The sequence below is a fragment of the Aspergillus ibericus genome, assembly GCF_003184845.1.
Source record: "Aspergillus ibericus CBS 121593 unplaced genomic scaffold BO80scaffold_23, whole genome shotgun sequence".
Taxonomy (NCBI): Eukaryota; Fungi; Ascomycota; class Eurotiomycetes; order Eurotiales; family Aspergillaceae; genus Aspergillus; species Aspergillus ibericus.
Genome location: NW_020292121.1, coordinates 119,005 through 136,712, shown reverse-complemented (window position 1 = coordinate 136,712; position 17,708 = coordinate 119,005). Strand labels below are relative to the sequence as shown.

General features: G+C 51.3%; 9 protein-coding genes across 9 annotated transcripts; 2 read left to right on the top strand and 7 right to left on the bottom strand.

Moving 5' to 3' along the window:
- Window positions 1-17: 17 nt before the first annotated feature.
- On the bottom strand, window positions 18-690 carry BO80DRAFT_425732 (copper metallochaperone ATX1). Its single transcript, XM_025719588.1, has 2 exons — window positions 534-690; window positions 18-396 (listed from the first exon to the last, which is right to left on the bottom strand). The coding sequence occupies exons 1-2, from the start codon at window positions 619-621 to the stop codon at window positions 245-247; spliced, it is 240 nt and encodes a 79-aa protein (XP_025574560.1). The 5' UTR covers window positions 622-690; the 3' UTR covers window positions 18-244.
- Window positions 691-1,000: 310 nt separating this feature from the next.
- On the bottom strand, window positions 1,001-4,467 carry BO80DRAFT_383373 (uncharacterized protein). The gene is made up of 4 exons (XM_025716918.1): window positions 4,155-4,467; window positions 2,900-4,099; window positions 2,142-2,835; window positions 1,001-2,089 (listed from the first exon to the last, which is right to left on the bottom strand). Exons 1-4 carry the CDS (start codon window positions 4,255-4,257, stop codon window positions 1,060-1,062), a joined length of 3,027 nt encoding a protein of 1,008 aa, XP_025574559.1. The 5' UTR covers window positions 4,258-4,467; the 3' UTR covers window positions 1,001-1,059.
- A 222-nt stretch (window positions 4,468-4,689) lies between these two features.
- Window positions 4,690-5,737, top strand: BO80DRAFT_408379 (kinetochore Spc25 family protein; the record flags this gene model as incomplete). Its single annotated transcript, XM_025717846.1, has 2 exons — window positions 4,690-4,921; window positions 4,978-5,737. 2 exons carry the CDS (start codon window positions 4,690-4,692, stop codon window positions 5,520-5,522), a joined length of 777 nt encoding a protein of 258 aa, XP_025574558.1. The 3' UTR covers window positions 5,523-5,737.
- Window positions 5,643-7,294, bottom strand: BO80DRAFT_102514 (SKI complex subunit WD repeat protein SKI8). Its single transcript, XM_025713346.1, has 7 exons — window positions 7,057-7,294; window positions 6,949-6,985; window positions 6,633-6,893; window positions 6,416-6,585; window positions 6,266-6,359; window positions 5,998-6,184; window positions 5,643-5,946 (listed from the first exon to the last, which is right to left on the bottom strand). Exons 1-7 carry the CDS (start codon window positions 7,057-7,059, stop codon window positions 5,763-5,765), a joined length of 936 nt encoding a protein of 311 aa, XP_025574557.1. The 5' UTR covers window positions 7,060-7,294; the 3' UTR covers window positions 5,643-5,762.
- Window positions 7,131-8,123, bottom strand: BO80DRAFT_425728 (mitochondrial 54S ribosomal protein bL32m). The gene is made up of 2 exons (XM_025719587.1): window positions 7,651-8,123; window positions 7,131-7,567 (listed from the first exon to the last, which is right to left on the bottom strand). Exons 1-2 carry the CDS (start codon window positions 8,006-8,008, stop codon window positions 7,530-7,532), a joined length of 396 nt encoding a protein of 131 aa, XP_025574556.1. The 5' UTR covers window positions 8,009-8,123; the 3' UTR covers window positions 7,131-7,529.
- A 397-nt stretch (window positions 8,124-8,520) lies between these two features.
- On the top strand, window positions 8,521-10,302 carry aspD (septin aspD). Its single transcript, XM_025719586.1, has 6 exons — window positions 8,521-8,716; window positions 8,785-8,913; window positions 8,972-9,053; window positions 9,105-9,242; window positions 9,305-9,518; window positions 9,576-10,302. Exons 1-6 carry the CDS (start codon window positions 8,578-8,580, stop codon window positions 9,912-9,914), a joined length of 1,041 nt encoding a protein of 346 aa, XP_025574555.1. The 5' UTR covers window positions 8,521-8,577; the 3' UTR covers window positions 9,915-10,302.
- BO80DRAFT_425725 (guanylate kinase) lies at window positions 10,284-11,417 on the bottom strand. Its single transcript, XM_025719585.1, has 4 exons — window positions 11,254-11,417; window positions 11,083-11,193; window positions 10,772-10,974; window positions 10,284-10,685 (listed from the first exon to the last, which is right to left on the bottom strand). Exons 1-4 carry the CDS (start codon window positions 11,267-11,269, stop codon window positions 10,413-10,415), a joined length of 603 nt encoding a protein of 200 aa, XP_025574554.1. The 5' UTR covers window positions 11,270-11,417; the 3' UTR covers window positions 10,284-10,412.
- Window positions 11,418-11,644: 227 nt separating this feature from the next.
- On the bottom strand, window positions 11,645-13,610 carry BO80DRAFT_445621 (putative Golgi matrix protein; the record flags this gene model as incomplete). Its single annotated transcript, XM_025721499.1, has 7 exons — window positions 11,645-11,865; window positions 11,928-12,034; window positions 12,103-12,382; window positions 12,435-12,870; window positions 12,927-13,343; window positions 13,409-13,530; window positions 13,601-13,610. The coding sequence occupies 7 exons, from the start codon at window positions 13,608-13,610 to the stop codon at window positions 11,645-11,647; spliced, it is 1,593 nt and encodes a 530-aa protein (XP_025574553.1).
- A 589-nt stretch (window positions 13,611-14,199) lies between these two features.
- BO80DRAFT_445620 (putative DUF814 domain protein) lies at window positions 14,200-15,098 on the bottom strand (the record flags this gene model as incomplete). Its single annotated transcript, XM_025721498.1, has 4 exons — window positions 14,200-14,600; window positions 14,663-14,789; window positions 14,908-14,966; window positions 15,026-15,098. 4 exons carry the CDS (start codon window positions 15,096-15,098, stop codon window positions 14,200-14,202), a joined length of 660 nt encoding a protein of 219 aa, XP_025574552.1.
- Between the last annotated feature and the right edge of the window lie 2,610 nt (window positions 15,099-17,708).

Sequence of the window (17,708 nt, the reverse complement as noted above, 5' to 3'; positions counted from 1 at the left end):
CGTGTCCCGCACGTAGGTCTGCTCATCGGCCGAAGCCGCGACGAAGACACATGGCGCTGTGGGAAGAAGAAACGCCGTGCCGCTCAATAGCACTAAAATCTCCAATAAGGCTTATATATACAAGAACGCAGCAGGGTATATCGCATCCAGACCCGGACCCAGAAGCTGCTGGTCCCCTCCTTCCGATCCGCATCATGCACACGCTCTGATGCCGCGTCGCTCTCTATGCTGGGCGGCGCCGCCCTTAAATAGCCATAGTCTGGCCATCGGCCTCTCCGCTGTTGACAACTTTCCCAGTCTTCTTGATTGTAGCCAACACAGTATCATAGGACACGGAGGGTTCGGTCACCACGTCGGCAGTTTGGGACTCGAGGTTCACATTGAAAGACTTGACGCCTGCGGTAGAAGGTTAGCGTTAGGAATGAACAATTATTCTTTGTGTGTATGGTTTTCTTTTGTCCCCAGCAAGTTGGGAAAGTTGAACCAAAAGAGTGGGAATTATTTCGGCCAGAAGGAGAAATCAGGGGATATACCGTCCAGCTTCCTGAGGACGCGTTCCACGGCACCGGAGCAACCGCCGCAGCTCATGGTGACGTTGAACTTGTATTGATGGTCGGACATGGTGTGAAGTGGGGTGGTATGATCGAATAGAGGGAGTGACGAAAAGAGGGAGAGGAGCGAGTGAGGGTGACCGATGGAGTCGAGGATTAGATATTTATCAATCGGAAATCCTGCGAGGATGACGATGGCGGGGCTGGAGCGGGGTGGGGACCCAGGGGGGATGGATGGTAGTTAATTGTCGGTTGTTTCAACTTGAGCGGCAATGCCGTAACCGCAGTCCTTTAGTTGGATGGATAGAGAGTGTAAGAAAGGATATGGAAAAGGGAATAAAGGAGGGCGTTCTTATACTTCCATTGTCGATAGTAGCTGGACCGTGACGGGGCCAGAAATGCGCAGAAATCGCTCATCCATTACCAATCCGGGTAGATGTCTATTGGGTGCCGGGAAGTCATTGTTCTATTATTTCTGATGCTGTGCTTGCTTATACTTTGGACTGTCCTAGAACCCCGCCGCTCGCTTCTTCTTACGTGCCTTCGTGACACTCTTTCGCCCAGCCTCTCGACCACCAAATATACCTCGCTCGATCTGTGTCATCGGCACATCCTCCTCCACAGCTTGGCTGCTCGGTAGTCTTAGCACCGGAGCCTCACTATTGTCCGGCTGGCTTCCCCAACCCCGCACATCCGAGGGAACGGAAGACATAGGAGGTGCAGAGGCGTTCAAGTTGGTCCCTTGCGATGAAGACATCTTCTTGCGTGTTCGCCGTTTCGGAGTCGAGGCCTTAGATGCCGGTTGAGATTCCTCCATTTCCTGTGTCTGTACCGTTCGTTGCCAATTATAGCCAGCTGGGTCGGTCCCGGGTTGCCAATGGCCCAACACGCTCGCTACATTCCGTGGCATTGCCCGCTCTCGACTAAAAGTCGTAAACGCCGAGAGACTGGTATACGGAGACTGTATGTTCTCGAGGCTTTCAACCTCGATCTCCCCACGAACTAGGGTACTACCAGGAATCGCGCTGCTACCTAGGTCATCTAGGCCACCGCTGCCAGGCAAGACCGATGGCTGAGACATGCGCATCGGATTTCCAGAGATCAATGCATCGAAGGAGTCGTCCACGGAAAAACTTAATGATGATGAAGCATCCCCGGGGCTTTTGCGTCCACTGCTGTCCAACTCATCGACTGCGTAGGCCGGCTGGACTTTGAGACGTATCTGTGCGAGGATCATATCAACGGCCACACTACGAATGATCTTCTCCTTGATGATTCTCGTGCGTCCGGGAATATCGTAGGGCAGACCAGCCAGCCAGTCGTTGACGAGTTGGTCATAGATTGCCAAAAGATTCAATGGCGAGATGACCGTAAAGTCGGTTGACGGAAAGAACAGTGAGCTGAAAAGGCCATATCGTTGACGACCGACTTGCTTCTCAAGCAAGAGAACTGAATGGTCGTTGGAAAGAAAGCTCTGGAGGCTTGACGAGGTTTGGTCGATATCATCCAGCAAGGGGCTGCTACCAAGGGCCTCAAGCCTAGGAACATCAGGAACAGCGATCAGATTATAAGTATGACAGAATCACTCACGCTGTACGACTTGTCTGGTGGTCACTCGTCGTGTCACCAGTGACGATCGCTTCTAGCTCCTGGATAGCTTCCTGGAAGCTTCTTTCGGGAGTTGGTCTGCGGTGGTCTTCTTCTCTTGGCAGCAACGTTAACCTCCCAGTAGCAACTGCATATGCCTGAGAGTAGTTCAGAGTCCATTCGGGAATTGCAAGTGGCGTTATGCTAGACATCCCAGTGTCTGGGAGGGTGAGCATGCCAGTCCCCAATACATGTTCCTCCAAGTCATCTACTACGAAATCATCTGGAGAGAAGGCAGTCTGCGCTCGCTGCACTCCTTGATGCCGTTTCTTCACTCGCAGCACATCCCTTGAAAAGGATTCCTCGTCCGCATGGCTGTCACGGGAGCGACCCGCGTAAATGGCTTCGCGAACAGTGAGGCCCGAATCTACCACAAAAAGCTTGATGAGTTTAGCATGGGGATCATAATGTTGTTTACCGACGGACGACGGCAGGTGCGTAATCTCCCTGAAAACAAGCGTTGAAAGCTGCACGTTATTGGAGAGTTGGGGTTCCACGGCATCTCGGGACAACGATGGGATCTCCATTACAAAGGGATCGGGTATTGATATTGCCTCCGTTTCTTCTAGAGTTGAGGATGGACACTGAAACGCTAGCGCAAGATGATTGAGGCGTGAGTATAAGATAAGGTAGAAGTCTAATGGAAGATCGTCAGTACAAATGTTATGAGAAGCCGAGAATGGCAACAATCATCACTATACCATCATGCACAAGTAGACAAGCCAGCCGCAACGTGGTGTCCTCAGGATCCCGAAAATGACGCCATGACAGACGGGGGTACAAAGGAGGCCGCGAATCGCTTTTAGTCGCAAGGGTCGGATCAGGGCATGAAGTAATATCCAACCAGAAGATCCGAGTGGTTGTCAGGATGAAAACATGCGACACATTTGAGGCACTTCTCTTGATGTCAAGTATCCATTCTGACCTTCGCTTCAAGCCAAGCTCGATCGTATATGGATAAACCTGGCCACTGTCCATGCGATAAAGCATCGGGCAGCGCCGATCGGAAACGACAAAGCTATTGACATCTCCGGCCCATTCAATAGCAGCCCATCCATCATGCCGACGAGGGTCATTACTGTCGTAACCGTCCCCCAAGTCTAGCCAGGGAAGTGTGCCAGATTTGACAGACACGGCTGTCCAATTAGCCTTGGTGCGCCTGTGTCGTCCAGATAACTCCCAAACACTCCAATTGCCTCGTTCGTCGACAACAGCAACTTGCTTCTGATACCAAGGGTTGAAAGTGACATCCGCATGCGCAAAGCCACCAGTCTGCGTGTTCGATATCTCCACTAACGGGTTTGCATCTAGGCGAGACTTACGGGACCGATTAAGCAATATATAATCACCGTCACGGTTTCCAAGCTCGGGCTCGGGGTTTCGATGATACTGTGGCCGGAAAATGGTAGTTGAATGGGGCATACGAGCTGCCATCCACGTTGCCTTTTCCTCCACCGTTCGCGCAAAGCAGATTTGACGGACAGGAGCTCCTCCTGCAGACCACTCATTGCTCTCCGTTTGTCCAATTGCGGGAACGCGAATCGAGGTAACTGTCTTTCCTCGTAGTTCCACAACATCGTCTTCAATCTTCCGAAAGGAGATGGTGTTGCCACACTCTCCAGATGCCACCACGGCAATCGGTATTACCCGGCTCCCCGAGTCGTTATTTTCCAGATCGACAGCATAACCGATATCAAATAGCGAAGAAACTAAAGGATCGCATGATTCGCAAGATGTGACGGCATGGGAGAGTATTTCGGTGCTGGAAAGAGGCCAACAAGCTGCAAGCTCGGGGTAGACTCTGGGCAGAAACCCTTTGTTCTCAATCGACGACGTCCGCAGCGCAGTGAGTGGCGATGGTATCGTGGTCTTGGTCACACCGGCGTAGGAGATATAAGACGCTCAATGAGTTGTCAGTTATTCAATCGCCCCAAATCAGTTGTCCGGGTCGCTTACATGGGGCTAATGTTCGCGAAAAGGCCCAAGTCTGTGTCTGTGAATTGTAAACTGGCCTTCCCAAATGCCCATATTGCAGAGCACTGGTAGAGTTTTCATCCATCTGGTCTGTTTTTGCTCCTGGCGATATGCGCTAGCTCCAGCCTTATGATCGTGAGCATGTCGAGAACCGGGGGACAACGGCTCGATCACAAATTGCGAACTGATGGACAAGTCTTCTGGCAGTGCCCTAGAGTGCAGCTGCTTCTGACAGCTGTCAAATCATAATCCATGCATACGCAAGGGCAAATGATACAACGGCCGATTACAAAAGGAAGACCCGGGGAGGGAAAAAGAAAAGAAAAATCAAAAAGAGGTGATAGATCGATGCCAAGCTTTCGTTAGTTTTGTGTCCGGCGGTTGCGCCGCAACACCACGCTTTAGCGTTCGCGCTCAAGAACATGATCACGTCAATAAGCATCACCCCCGCATCATCTACCAGAACCTCGCAGTCTACGGCTTCTCGTCAGCACTCAAAAATCTGATTAAGTGCAACATGAACTCCTCTTTTGATCCGTCACTCTCGACAAGTGGCATGCGCCCGCCTCTGGCGTCGGCCGATGCCCCCTCGATGGCCGACTCCCTTCCCAGTATTAATTTCGGATTCGAAGATCTAAGGAATCGCATGGCCCAATTTACCGCCCGCTTTGACGCATTCATCGAGCGGGGCCGTAAACAAGTCTTAGAGGAGAGGAACCAGTTCAAGATCGGACTGGCAGAGCTACAGGGTATGTCAATGCCTTGGAAGAGCGCGCGAGAACGCCGGGCTAATTGGGTTTCGCAGAGGATGAACGCATGAAGCAGAGAGATATTGAAATTCTTGACCTCAAATCGCAGACCCACCAGCAAACACTCCAGAAGGAAGCAGCCGAAGCTGCGGAAATGCACGCCGCCATCTCGTCCGTGACTCTGGAACGTGACTCCCGTCTTGCCAAACGCGACCGCCTCAAGCAACAAATCGATGAGACCCAGAAAGCGATCGGTCAGAAGCTGGAGGCACAGAAGACACACGCCAGGTATCTAGACGCACAGGCTCGGCTGAACGTGCCAGAATTGGAATTCTGGCAGGACTATCTGTGCCTCCGCATTGAAGGGGCAGGACGGGAGGATCGGCTAAAGTTTGTTTACACTCACCTGCTTGAAAAGGACTGGGAAGCAGAAGCTTGGTTTGAACTCGGCACAGCCAGCCGCGATTACGCTGTGTTTCACACACGACCCAGGCTCGACCGGGAGGCTCTTGAGCGGGAGCTCGATATCGTGAACGAGGATCGTGACTTTGGTGCATTTCTGAAAAGGATGCGGAAGCTGTTCGTCGATACAATGAAGTAAGGATGACGTGTATGATGTAGATGCCATTGGAGATGCAGGTAATGATTAATGTATATCTATGGAAATGTTTGCCTTAGTCAGAGTCAATGCGCTACGATCTGGAAAATATCGGGTGATCAACACTGAGAGGCAAGCATGGCGCCCTCTTTATTGCAACAAGCATATGGAATCTCTCATATAGCCTACCGGTCGTGAATAAGAATGTTACGACGGTCCAACGACTCATACCGGGGCTAGAGCCTAACCACCGGTAGCTTCACGATAAAGAGATATGCTCCGATTCGCACCAGCCGTAGCAAATCCTACCGATCTCCCGATCTTTGATAGCCATTTCACACTCCAAATTGCTTTCTCCGTCTCAGAATGTGTAGCAACGCATGCTCTGGTGTCTATTGACCAAACCTTCACTTTTCCATCAAATGACCTTTCGAGCATTAGAGCACATCCATGAAGGGATACACATAGATATACTTACCCGCTGAGAAGGTGCTCCCCCGTGTGGCTCCACGAAAGCGACATGATCCATGCTGTGTGCCCCGAGAGATTCGCCACTTGCTCACCAGAGGAGGTGTCATAGAGCACAATCACCTTGGAGTCTCCAGCAGCAGCGAGGAATTTCCCCCCGGGAGAGAATGCAACAGCTCGTACGGGTTTGACCAGGCCTTTGAAAAAAAAAAATGTAGGTTAGACAGCCACCCAGGCCTGATATAAGTTGAATGAGGCAAACAAAATGGAATGCTCACCAGACAAGCTAAATGGCATGCGTCCGCTTTCTGTACTGAAGATGTAGACACTGCCATTTTCGTGTCCGCTTGCTATGAAACGGCCATCTGCAGACTGATTATGACATATGAGTATCATCTTGGCAGTAAGAAATGAAGGCCAGTTCTTACCAAGTCTATGCAGGTGCCGAAGCTACCTTTGGTCTCATAGTCACGGATTTCTTCCCCGTTAGTGTCCAAGTCCCACACCCTGATGTGTCCATCCTGGGTGACACCGGCGAGATATTGTCCATCCTCGGACAAAGCGATGGCCCAGACATCTGCAGGTGTCGCCTTCTTGACTGGGCCACGATTAGTCGCGGGGTTAATACAGCGAAGAGTCACCTACCAGAGGCCGCGTCATCCTTCGCCCAAGTACCATCCTGACAAGACCAGATCATGATCTCACCACCGAATCCGATGCTGACAGCCCTCGAGCCCTTTCCGTTGGTTACCACATGATGGCACCCTACCTTATGGGCATTATCAATTGACTGGACCAATGGAAAATCAGGATCGGTGGTCGAGTGAACTTTGAGTGAAGAGGTACCCGAGGCCGACAGAATCTGCTTGTCGGTCACGGCCAGCGCGAAGATATCAATAGGATGCGCTGTTTCGGTTTTAGCATATATAAGTGATCGAGAGATACAGCTTAGTATACAAACCATTATCTGCAGATCCACAAGAGAGATATTGTTTCGACTAAACCGAATGGTTTTCCCCAGTTAGAATCGATCACCGCAACGCTGGCTTCTCCTATATCGAGACATTACCATGCTTAGATCAGAGCCCTAGAGGTCTAGGCAGTGTGGACCCTAGACAACTCGAGCGCGTTATGATGCTGAGGGGAAAGTATGAACGTTGTTTGGGGAACCGAGCGACAATCATGGCGGGACAAACTGACTGGCGGCCGAATGAGATCATGTTCCCGATGGCACCCACCCGGCGGACCTTCAATGAAAGACTGACGTCCTCCGCCCTGCGCTGGTATAATCTTTTGATTACATTGGAACACACCAGATCCCTCGGGCTTTTCAATTGGCCCCGGATAGCTATACAAATAAATAAAACGGTCACGATGCAACAAAATTAAACCACCGAAGTCAAGAACCCTCAGGCTGTGCCAGACGCCGAATGCCATGCAGCATTTATCCTACACTTCATGAATACCAGGTAAAAATACAATCCCAATGCAAATAAAATCCACCGTCTGTCCGTTTTTCATAAAATGTTCCTTTCTTGCCCTTTAGGCCGTTTGGGTATCCTTCCATTGCTTCTTGACACCTGGAAGACGGTTCACGGTTAGACGCCAGGCTGAAAGGTCGTTTTGGGGAGGGGGGCGCTCATCAACAGCGGGGTGTACCTACTTTCAACGCAGTTGGGGCACAGGACGTGCGAGCGCTTCACCTGGCCACATCCGGAGCATGTGCTAAGACCTTTGACATCCTTCAGGGCCTTGCCGGCCATTTGCCTATGACGCTTCTTCATATGGGAGGTCTTCTTCTTGGGTACGGCACGGAGGACGGAGTCCCAGAGGCCCTCGATGAGACCGGGAATATTCAACGAGATGGCAGCGGGCTTCAGAAAATTGTGAGACCAGGCGGAGGCATTGATAGCGAAAGCAGACCACGGTCCTACCGCCGCAGCGGACAGGGAATCGGTGAGCAGGCGGGTTCGAGGCAGCATCTGGGCGGACAGGCTGGAGGGAAGGAGTCGCAGAGCCATTTTCGGATGAGGCCAATGGGGACAGAACGCTGGACGGATTGGAGCTCAGATTCTGGAGGGAGAGAAATGGGGAAATTGGGGTAATGGCTGGCAGGGCGGCGGCATAAAATCGAATAATTCTGAAGCTTCCAGGTTTGGGCGGCGGTTGGCCCGATTTGGGGTCTGGAGAGACGCTAAGCCTGAGGGGGATTAGCGGCCCCCCTGAGTCGCAACCACCGCTTTGGGTTGGATGGCCAGAGCGAGCAGCCCAGCTGGTTGTCGTCGCCTGGCCTTCTCTCTCCAGTGTTTTAAGGGGCCCCCGGTTGTTCTGCTTCCACTCCTTCCTCCCTCCAGGTAGTAGTAATCGGAAGTCGAAACGCTTGGGCTTTGCCGTTGCTCTCTGTCTTCTACTCGGTGCGCTGCCCCCTCTCACCATCCGTTCCTCTTCCTTCACTCCATCCTTCATTTGTTTTGCTCCTCGCTTCCACTCCCCTCCGGCCCCTTCACTAACCAACCACGTCTCCCTACTATAGATACATACCACCGTCTGATTCCACCCGGCCTCCCCCACTGTTCTCGACGTCTCCAAGATGGCAGCCGCAGCCAATTCGTCTTCGACCACCCCCGCGACGGTCTTCCCTCGCAGCCATGTCGGTTTCGACAGCATCACCTCCCAGATCGAGCGCAAACTGTTGAAACGTGGATTCCAGTTCAATGTCATGTGCGTTGGTGAGTCGACCCTCCCACCTGGTGTCTCCGACCATTGGCCCTCCCTCCCGACTAACATGGAGAAACAGGTCAGACGGGTCTGGGCAAGTCAACTCTGATCAACACCATTTTTGCTTCTCACCTTATCGATTCCAAGGGTCGCCTGACCCCCAATGAACCCGTCCGCTCGACTACGGAGATCCAGACCGTTTCACACAGTATGATGATTATGCCGTTGCTGATCCAGTCGTGGCAGAGCTGACGCCTATACTCTAGTCATTGAGGAGAACGGCGTGCGTCTACGCCTCAACATTGTCGACACTCCCGGATACGGTGACCAGGTTAACAACGATAGATGGTAATAGGGACTCCATCCGCAATAGCTATCTCCCAGCTAACATGTGACCAGCTGGGACCCAATCGTGAAATATATCAAGGATCAGCACTCCGCATACCTCCGCAAGGAGCTCACCGCTCAGCGTGACCGCTATATCCAGGACACGCGTATCCACTGCTGTCTATTCTTCATCCAGCCCTCCGGCCATGCGTGAGTGCCAAGACACTACTGTCTTGTAACTCAGCCCGGAAACTGATCGTCTCCTATTTTAGTCTCAAGCCCATTGATATCGTTGTTCTGAAGAAGTTGTCGGATGTCGTCAATGTTGTTCCCGTTATCGCCAAGGCGGATTCGCTTACCCTCGAAGAGCGTCAGGCATTCAAGGAGCGAATCAAGGAGGAGTTTACCTTCCACAACCTGAAGATGTACCCCTATGACAATGATGAACTTGATGACGAGGAACGTGCCGTCAACGTCCAGATCAAGGTACGCAGCTCTTCTTGAACAGCCTTCTGTTCGACTTTGCCTCTAACGCCGGTCCAGGACATCATCCCCTTTGCTGTTGTAGGCAGCGAACGGACTATCGTTGTCAATGGTCAGCAGGTTCGCGGTCGCCAGAACCGCTGGGGTGTCATTAATGTGGAGGATGAGAACCACTGCGAATTCGTTTATCTGAGAAACTTCCTTACTCGCACTCACCTGCAGGATCTCATCGAGACGACCAGTCAAATCCATTATGAGACCTTCCGTGCCAAGCAGCTTTTGGCCCTAAAGGAGAGCAGTGCCGCCGGGGGCCATCCTGGTAGCAGCCGTCCCATCAGCCCCTCTGCGGACAGGGAGCTCAGCCGCAACTCGCAACGCATGACTATGAACGGTTATTAATTTGACTGAAAAGATGAGTGGATTGCAATGGTTTCGTGGAACAAGCACCTGAAACGAGCCGTTGCCATACAATGGCGACCAACCACAAGACAGTCTAAGAGTTGATTTTCTTTCCCTTTCATGTTTTGATCTTACTGCACCAACTTCATATCGGCATGCTCTTACAGATATCCTCTTTAACTTCAGGCTTTTCCTTATCGTATTAGTGTTCATTCTACCCCCCGCCGCTGAATGGGGGTGACTTGTCTTTCTTTGTTTCCTATGAGTTGGTTATTCCAGATCGAAAAGAGCTAGCAACGAAAGCGCTAGGCGTCGTCTTGTCATTTCATGTACTTAATTCCCTTAATACGCATCAGCAGGAGAATATACCTGGTTCCCAAGCATAGGATCATTACTGTTCTTAACATAGTCATATCTATGGGAAGCACACGGTCTAATATAGGACTATTTATACTAATCAAAGGCGACATGGCTTGTGCAGCTCCATCAAAGAACTGATCATTGCGAGGCACCGAATTTACCGCCGTCAACGATCCAATCCCTCAGCTCCGTGTACGCCTTCTCCAGGTCGTCGTTGACAACGATCTTGTCGTGAGCACCCGGCTCCTTAGAGAACTCGAGCTCGTTCTTCGCTTGAGTAAGACGCTTCGTCAAGCTCTCCTCGGTCTCTGTGCCTCTTCCACGCAACCTCCTCTCCAACTCCTCCACCGAAGGAGGTGCCAGAAACAGGAAACGGGCGTTAAGATCGGTGCGCTTCACCTGCTTCACTCCCTATTTTCGTGGAGCTATCAGCATGTTTTCCTCTTAAGCTGGCGCGGTATACCGGTAGATCCAGACACAACATCTCAACTGCTTACCTCCATCTCAATATCGAGAATACAGATCCGGTGCTGCTCCGCGATGTTCTTCACCGCTTGCACACTAGTGCCGTAGTAGTTTCCGCCGAACTGCGCATGTTCGATGAAGCCGTTCTTGCTCACGAGATCCAAAAAGTCCTCCTTTGTCGTAAAGTAGTATTCGCGGCCATGTTCCTCACCCGGTCGAGGTGCGCGGGTGGTATCTATTACAAGCAGTCAAGTGAGATTCAGTCCAGGCTGGAGGGCGTGGTCCGTTGGTCATATCGAGAGAGCCGGCCTCACTGGGGAAAGGGGCGCGGGGTTTGACTGACGCGAAATCGAGAAGCCGAAACGATCAGGGATTTCGGCGAATAGTCGTTTCAGGAGAGTCGACTTTCCTGTGCCCGAGGGGCCAGATACCACCACCGGACGGAACTTGTGCACTGGAGTGAGTCATGGGTCAGGAGGACTTGTTAAATCATGCTTTCTAGGACGAAGCGTACCAGCACTAGTAGCCATTGTTAGCGCTGAGGGGCGACTGATTGATGAAGTACGGGTAAATTTCGGCAACGAAAGCAGTCGCAGCCACAAGAGGCAAGAATGCATATAAAGGTTGTTTGGTATGAGGCAGAGTGGGATGCCGCATCTCGCCCGCCATGGCTTTCCGGGGGGGCATCCCGGCAGAACCAGAGGCGGTGAGGTGGCGCTGTTGGCGACGCAGGCATGAACATTACTCGTCTAGATAATAGGCTGATGTGAGTACACATTCTGATAAGATCCTGCTTATCTCACAATACACGGAAACAACGGCACCGCCCCAAAGTTCTACTCGGGGTCGCCGGAATCTAAATAAGCACTTGGTCGTTTCGCGCCACCAGATCTACTAAGCCTGGTTCAGGGCTTCGGCGGTAAACTCTCGGCGCTCTGCGACTCCTGCTCCAAGAAGTTGGACCACAATTCTGCCAGCGTCTCTTTGTTGGTGTTGCCGTTATCCAAGAATTCCGTAGCCAAAGTCTGGCTGCTAGGGGTACGATGGATGGGAGTGCTTGGAACCCTCAGCTTGCCAGAGATGCTGGATGCCCCAGGACGCGCCAGACCTGCCTGCTCCCGTTGCTCTGCCACAAATTGTCAGCATCATGGTATATATCATCTCACATCAACGGTCTATTCCGCTTACCATCAGTCCAGCCTAGAAGCGCTGCAATAAGCTGCAGGATCTGGAACTTTTTGGGGTCTGATCGGTCGAGAGCAAGGAAATGCAACAGGTGGTTCGTCACGATATGTCTAGAGCATGCTGTAAGCGGAAATCCCGAAACCCCTGGGTCTCTTAGCGGAGCAAGGATTTGACATACCGATCAACATTGTCCTCTGGCTTGCCTTTCTTGAGGAACCGCAGGGCCTTTGTCAGGTGGTCATTTAGCGTTACGGCTTCATGGCGGAGCTTGCCAATCAAGAGATTCTTTTCTTTGACTTCTTTCTCAAAAGGCCGTACTCGCTCGAGCTCGGTTTGGGCATCATGGAGAGCCTTGTCGGCCTCAAAGGCTTTCTTTTCTGCGTCATGAAGAGCCTGCTTTAGTTTCTCCAATTGAGCATCGGAGCTTTCTACTAGCTCCCGAAGTTCCTGTTTACGTGCTAAGACTTATTAGTATCTGCAGGTGTAATGTGATGACGGACTTTGGCTCACCGTTTTGGATTTCTTGTAGCGCACGCTGAAGTCCATCCACGATGGCCAATTGGGAATCACGTTCAGCAGCGGTTTTTTCGTAGGCGTCTTTGACGGTGACAAGCTGTTCCTCAAGATCTACAATCTTCTCCCCTAAGTTTTCTCTGATAGACCGCTCCTCCATTGCCAGCACTTCCCAGTTATGCATAGCTTCCTTAGCCTGCTCAAACTCCGACTGCAGGTAGTTCTCTTGTTCAAGCATTTCTTCTTTTTCCTTGAGCCAGTTTTGCTGTGACAGATTTGTACGGTCTCGCAAGGTCGATAGCTCCCTTGACATCTCACCATTCGCTTCCGATAGTTGCTCAACCTCGGTACTTTTAGATTGTAACTTTTCCTGTAAGCTTGAGCTCTGCTCTTCTAGCTCCTCGATCCTTGATCTCGCTTGGGCAATTTCCTCCTATTCAAAGGGTTAGTGACGCTAGAAAAGGTTGGACTTCAAATGGTAGAACACACGGCATCTTCCCGGAGCCTCTCGCCAAGCTGTGACTTGATTGTATTCACTCTTTCCAGAAGTTTCTGAAATTGCGATTCCGCATGCTCCTTCTTGCTTTCGGCATCGTCCAGCTTCTCCTGCAGGGCCGCCATCTCCGCCCGATGTTTGGATTGTATCTCCTCCAACGACTTTCGCATATCCGTCACCTCTGCGCGCAAAGTATCTCGATCTCTAACAAGTGCATTAAGTCGTTCGTTCGACTGAAGGATGTCCGAACCAGATGACCCATTTCCATTGTCCACATGCTCGGCCTTTTCTTGAGAGACGTCTGTTTCCCCATTCCCGGTAGCCTCGTGTATTGAATCCGCAGTTGATTCTATCCGATCCCCCACACCTTCGTTACTTGAGTCTCCGACAGTATCCGTGTTCATATTACCCTGCAGGTTTGGGAATCCGCATTTAGCGCACGCAGGCCTTGACCATGTTCATGCGGGGCCCTTACAGTTTGTTGCATGGCCTCCGAGGGGTCAATTGCTTCCTTGTCCGGGTTGCCTTCTGAACGCTCATCTACCTCCTTGGGCTTAGCGGCCCCCTTGTTCTTCTTCTTGATTTTTGGTTTCGCGGCTGTTGGTCAACCGTGAGCAGGAACGTCAGTGATTAGAGGGAATCTAGAGACTCGCGGCTAATGACGGACCTTCAGGCATGTTTCTTTCTTCCAAATTCCCAGGAATGGCGTTCTGTTCTAGGGTTGCTGCGATGGTCACTGCGCCGGAGGGGCTTGCGTGTCGTTATGAGGTAGGGGCCATAGCTGTCAACATTGCTAGCGCAGGGAGATGGCTTCCGCAGTCCGCAGCTCTCGCTTAGGTACGCAGAACCACCACGGATACACCGCAGGGCTTCAACTACATACCATAGCATGCCATACTAATAATCAACTACATGTGTGGGTTGTTCTTAATTTTCTAGCATATGAAGTCATACATATATCCAGCTGATCGTAGAGCCTCCCACACATTGAGTTCGCCGGCTTTTGGCCCTAACCACTACGCCGGGAGATATCCAGAATTTCGCCGATCGCTTGTTTTCATGGATGTACGGAGCACTCACAATCGCATCAGGAACACGGGCAATATGCCATATGAAAGTGTTGGGACATGATACCACGCCTGAGAATCCACCCCCAGAAACTCAGACGGCGAGTTGTTTTATCCTATGCAGTCTGCAGCCTCTCGGGTATTGCCCGACATGATCATCTCGTCCTTCTGACAATCAGCTCGCTCTCCACTCTCGCCCTCACATAAAGTCGTCGAGAAAGTCCGGATCCCGGTCTTGGTTGCTGCTCGCCTGGATGTTTTCCTCGCTCATCAGGTCATCATAGGCATGGTCTTTCTGCCATTTCAATTGCTCTCGTTCCCTCCGCTCCTGCTTCTCCCTCGAGCGCTGCTCTTCTCGTACCTTACGTTCCTCTTTTTGCTTCTTCCTCAGATATTCATCCTTCTCCGCCCTGAGGTCGGGGAACTTTTCAACACGGGTCTTGTTCAGTCGATTGACAATGGGATTCTCCCGTTGTCGAACATAAACCTTGCGGACCAATTTAGGATTGTGGAAAGAGACCTGGCCAGTTGTCATAGAACCGTCTTTCAGGAGATTCGACCACGGTGTGTAGATCACGGTGATGTTGTCCTTCTTGTTCCCTGCTCTGCCACTTAGACTACCCCTCATAGATGGTTTTTATTTCCGAGTCACTATTGCTGACCTTCGATCGAATTCGCCTTTGTAAGCTGTGCGCAATCTTCTAGGAGCTGCTCTGGGATGTTGTCCCATGTTTCACCTTCCCGGAGGCGGACGTAGACGTGAGCACTGGACAGGTTGTCGACATGGAACTAAAGGCAACGTCAATAAAACATGTGTCGTTACCGCAATTCGACGTTGAACAAACCCTACGATGGAAATACCCGCATGAAAGCGTTAGCACGCTCTTTGCGAGAAGTGGCCGGTCACAGCGCAAGGGTCACGGTACCAGACGTCCTGCTCTAACCCATACTTTATGAGATCCTCATCTGCCCACGTAAACAGTCAGATTTGAGCATGTTCTCAGACTGGAACATGGCCGTCGTACTCTCAAATTTATCTTTCCCGACATAGATGAAAGCAGAGGGTTGAACCACATTCGACGTAAAATAGTAAACCATTTTGCCACGACGGCTTCTCTGATGAAGGCTGACACAACAAGATCAGCACCAATGCGGCAGCAAGGCAAAAATGGCAAGGCGAGCTTTACAATGATCAGGCGAATTCAAGAATGTGTGGAAACTGGGAAGATTTCTTTGCCAGACCGACGCGGGGACCAAAAGGCGGATTAGTCATGACTGTAACCATAGTAAGGCTGGTGACTACGGTATCTCGTTGACAGGCAGAAATGTCAATGCCATCTCTTCCTCTAAATACCACATTACCCAACACAATCTTGTCCCGCCACGGCAACAGAATGCACTGCATAAGGTTTCTAGCCTTGAATATCCTCATCAGGGCCTGCCTTTCCAGTTGCTTTTTACATACCTATTTAGTACGAGGTACGGAGTAGGTAAATAGGTCTAAATGTGAGTATTGCCTACCAGGTGCATAATAACCCTTACTCGATCAACCACTGGAAAAGCCACCTGTCAGTTGCAAAAATCATTGCATTGGCAATTATAGGTCGGTAATCTACCTATGTTGGATTAGTGAGTCACGCTGGACTTCAACAGGCCGCACTAAGTGGGTGTTTCAGTGAGCCCACAGCAGGGGACATGGGGGCCATGCACTGATGACCATTCTCACAATCCCTGAGCTTGGCGCGTAATCTTAGAGTTGGTCAGCCAGACTCGGTGCCCGCAGAGCACATCAACTCGTCAGCGGCAAGGGGGCTGACTGGCCCGGCCTAGGGAAGCTGCCCACCCAAATCAAGCGTGAAGCTTCAGGTCTGGGAGTGAGTTGTCGACATGGAGTGCCCTTGTTGTCACCACAGACTCACTGTAGGTCCAAGTACCTCGGGTCGGGTACCCGATGGAAATAGCGTGATATTGGCAGGAAAGCAGACCTTCGTCTTGCAATGTTTGACCTGGTGCTGGCAGCAAGTCCCAGGTTAAGAATTTCAGGCTTCGGCGTACACTTATGACAGATTTGACAAGTGGCAGCTATCGGAGGTCAAGGCTGTATCAAATGATAAATAGACAAGCAGGAGAAGCAAGAAAGGTACATGAATCGTCAAATCAGTAAATCATCGCTTATGCAGCAACGACAAGGAACACCATGCTTTAGCTTGTAAGAGCTATGCTTCAACCTGATGTGGAAGGAGAAACAAAAACTAACTTGTTAGTGTGGTTGAACGCATAGCTCCTATCTGTGGTTCACGGCATCAGATACAGGCACACACCCAGGCCATGATTTGCTTACCAAACAAAGGCAAGCAAGTTGACAACTTACATGCGCAGATATAGCTATGGGCGATCATAGCCCCAGCACATACCCAGAATCACAGATTGGCCTGGGTTACTTGGCTGTCCTGCTGTTAGTTGCATATCAACATTGTGTCAAGGACTCCGTGAACCTTCGACTGCTACTAACTAGCTAGCAGAAGCGGCAAGCTGCTGCCGTGGGATTTCTCTCCATACACAGTCAGCACGGAATACTGCTTGATAGTAAGACGATGCATAGTTTGATTTGTTGTGCATATTTTCTAGCCAATAGGGCGATCGGGCATGCTTCAAGGGAACGAAGGTACCATAGCTGGCGTTCGAGAGTCGGAAGGACAGATGCATACGCCAGGGTGTACGTAAATCTGAAGGTCTTTTGACTTTTCCACCCCGAAGCTTCCAGAGATGCGAGTCATTTCAGCTCCCGGTCTAACCTAATAGCAGTACTCCAGACCGCCCGACCAATTCGCCTTGCAGCGAACCACCCTAGACCCACCCAGCTCATGCACCGGACCGTACGGACTTGTGGGCGAGTCGTACGTATGTACATTGTACGGAGCGGTTACGGAGAATTGAACTCTGGAGTCTGAACTCTGAAGTCATGGAGACTGTCCGAATTCTCCAATCTAGCCATTATCGCCCATGGCGGTCCGAGGAGAACTTTCCCGGGGGACCGACTCAAGTCACAACCCCTACCTCATCGGCTCATACTCACTTACACCCCAGGTCCATACTACATATGTACATAACAAGTACTCCGTACGGAGTACTCGCTTCCCGAGTACTTCTCCTAGTATCTGCTCCCACCCGTCGTTGCTTTCCCAATTGGGATTTCCCTTTTCAGTTGTCGTGAATTTTTCCGAAGAGCCGGTCACTCGTGACCACCGAAGTCCTTTTTCCTACCGTACGAACCCGGGTGGTATTAAGTTCTACTACGGACCTAAGTAGGTCAGATACTTCTCGACCTGTTCCCACTTCAACCCCATTTACTCCGTAACGAGCGCCCACTGGTGACCCAGCCGTCCACGGAACAGGAATACCCTCGGTTTCTGGAATGGTGCAAGCGCCGGCTGTGCCTAGACGGATTACCCGTAGTTACCGGACGACTACCACCGATCCGTACGTAACCAGTTCCAAATACTGCCTAGTATCTACCAACCAGCAGGAGCCGCTCGTTTCGGCCAGGTTCGCAACCCTACCGTTCTTACCCTACCGTGGAGCCCAAATCTGACACTTTTCCCAACGCGAGGGAAACCGTTACGCCAAGGGCTCAATACTAGACGCTGCTACAGCGGGTGAGCCCGTACGAAACCCCACCTGCCACATGGCCATACAAATCAGAGCAAT

Bases quoted from the DNA above. Each gene is read 5' to 3' on its own strand.
- BO80DRAFT_425732 (XM_025719588.1), bottom strand. From the start codon at position 621: ATGTCCGACCATCAATACAAGTTCAACGTCACCATGAGCTGCGGCGGT. The intron at 397-533 runs GTATATCCCCTG...CTTCTACCGCAG, and splicing joins CGTCCTCAGGAAGCTGGACG to GCGTCAAGTCTTTCAATGTG.
- BO80DRAFT_383373 (XM_025716918.1), bottom strand. From the start codon at position 4,257: ATGGATGAAAACTCTACCAGTGCTCTGCAATATGGGCATTTGGGAAGG. The intron at 4,100-4,154 runs GTAAGCGACCCG...CAACTCATTGAG, and splicing joins TTCGCGAACATTAGCCCCAT to CGTCTTATATCTCCTACGCC. The intron at 2,090-2,141 runs GTGAGTGATTCT...TGATGTTCCTAG, and splicing joins CACCAGACAAGTCGTACAGC to GCTTGAGGCCCTTGGTAGCA.
- BO80DRAFT_102514 (XM_025713346.1), bottom strand. The intron at 6,586-6,632 runs GTAGGTGACTCT...ATCGTGGCCCAG, and splicing joins GAAGGATGACGCGGCCTCTG to TCAAGAAGGCGACACCTGCA. The intron at 6,360-6,415 runs GTAAGAACTGGC...TGTCATAATCAG, and splicing joins TCGGCACCTGCATAGACTTG to TCTGCAGATGGCCGTTTCAT.
- BO80DRAFT_425728 (XM_025719587.1), bottom strand. From the start codon at position 8,008: ATGGCTCTGCGACTCCTTCCCTCCAGCCTGTCCGCCCAGATGCTGCCT. The intron at 7,568-7,650 runs GTAGGTACACCC...ACCGTCTTCCAG, and splicing joins GTGCCCCAACTGCGTTGAAA to GTGTCAAGAAGCAATGGAAG.
- aspD (XM_025719586.1), top strand. From the start codon at position 8,578: ATGGCAGCCGCAGCCAATTCGTCTTCGACCACCCCCGCGACGGTCTTC. The intron at 9,054-9,104 runs GTAATAGGGACT...ACATGTGACCAG, and splicing joins CAGGTTAACAACGATAGATG to CTGGGACCCAATCGTGAAAT. The intron at 9,243-9,304 runs GTGAGTGCCAAG...CTCCTATTTTAG, and splicing joins ATCCAGCCCTCCGGCCATGC to TCTCAAGCCCATTGATATCG.
- BO80DRAFT_425725 (XM_025719585.1), bottom strand. The intron at 10,975-11,082 runs GTCAGTCAAACC...TGCTTGTAATAG, and splicing joins TTTCGGCTTCTCGATTTCGC to ATACCACCCGCGCACCTCGA. The intron at 10,686-10,771 runs GTAAGCAGTTGA...CCACGAAAATAG, and splicing joins TTCTCGATATTGAGATGGAG to GGAGTGAAGCAGGTGAAGCG.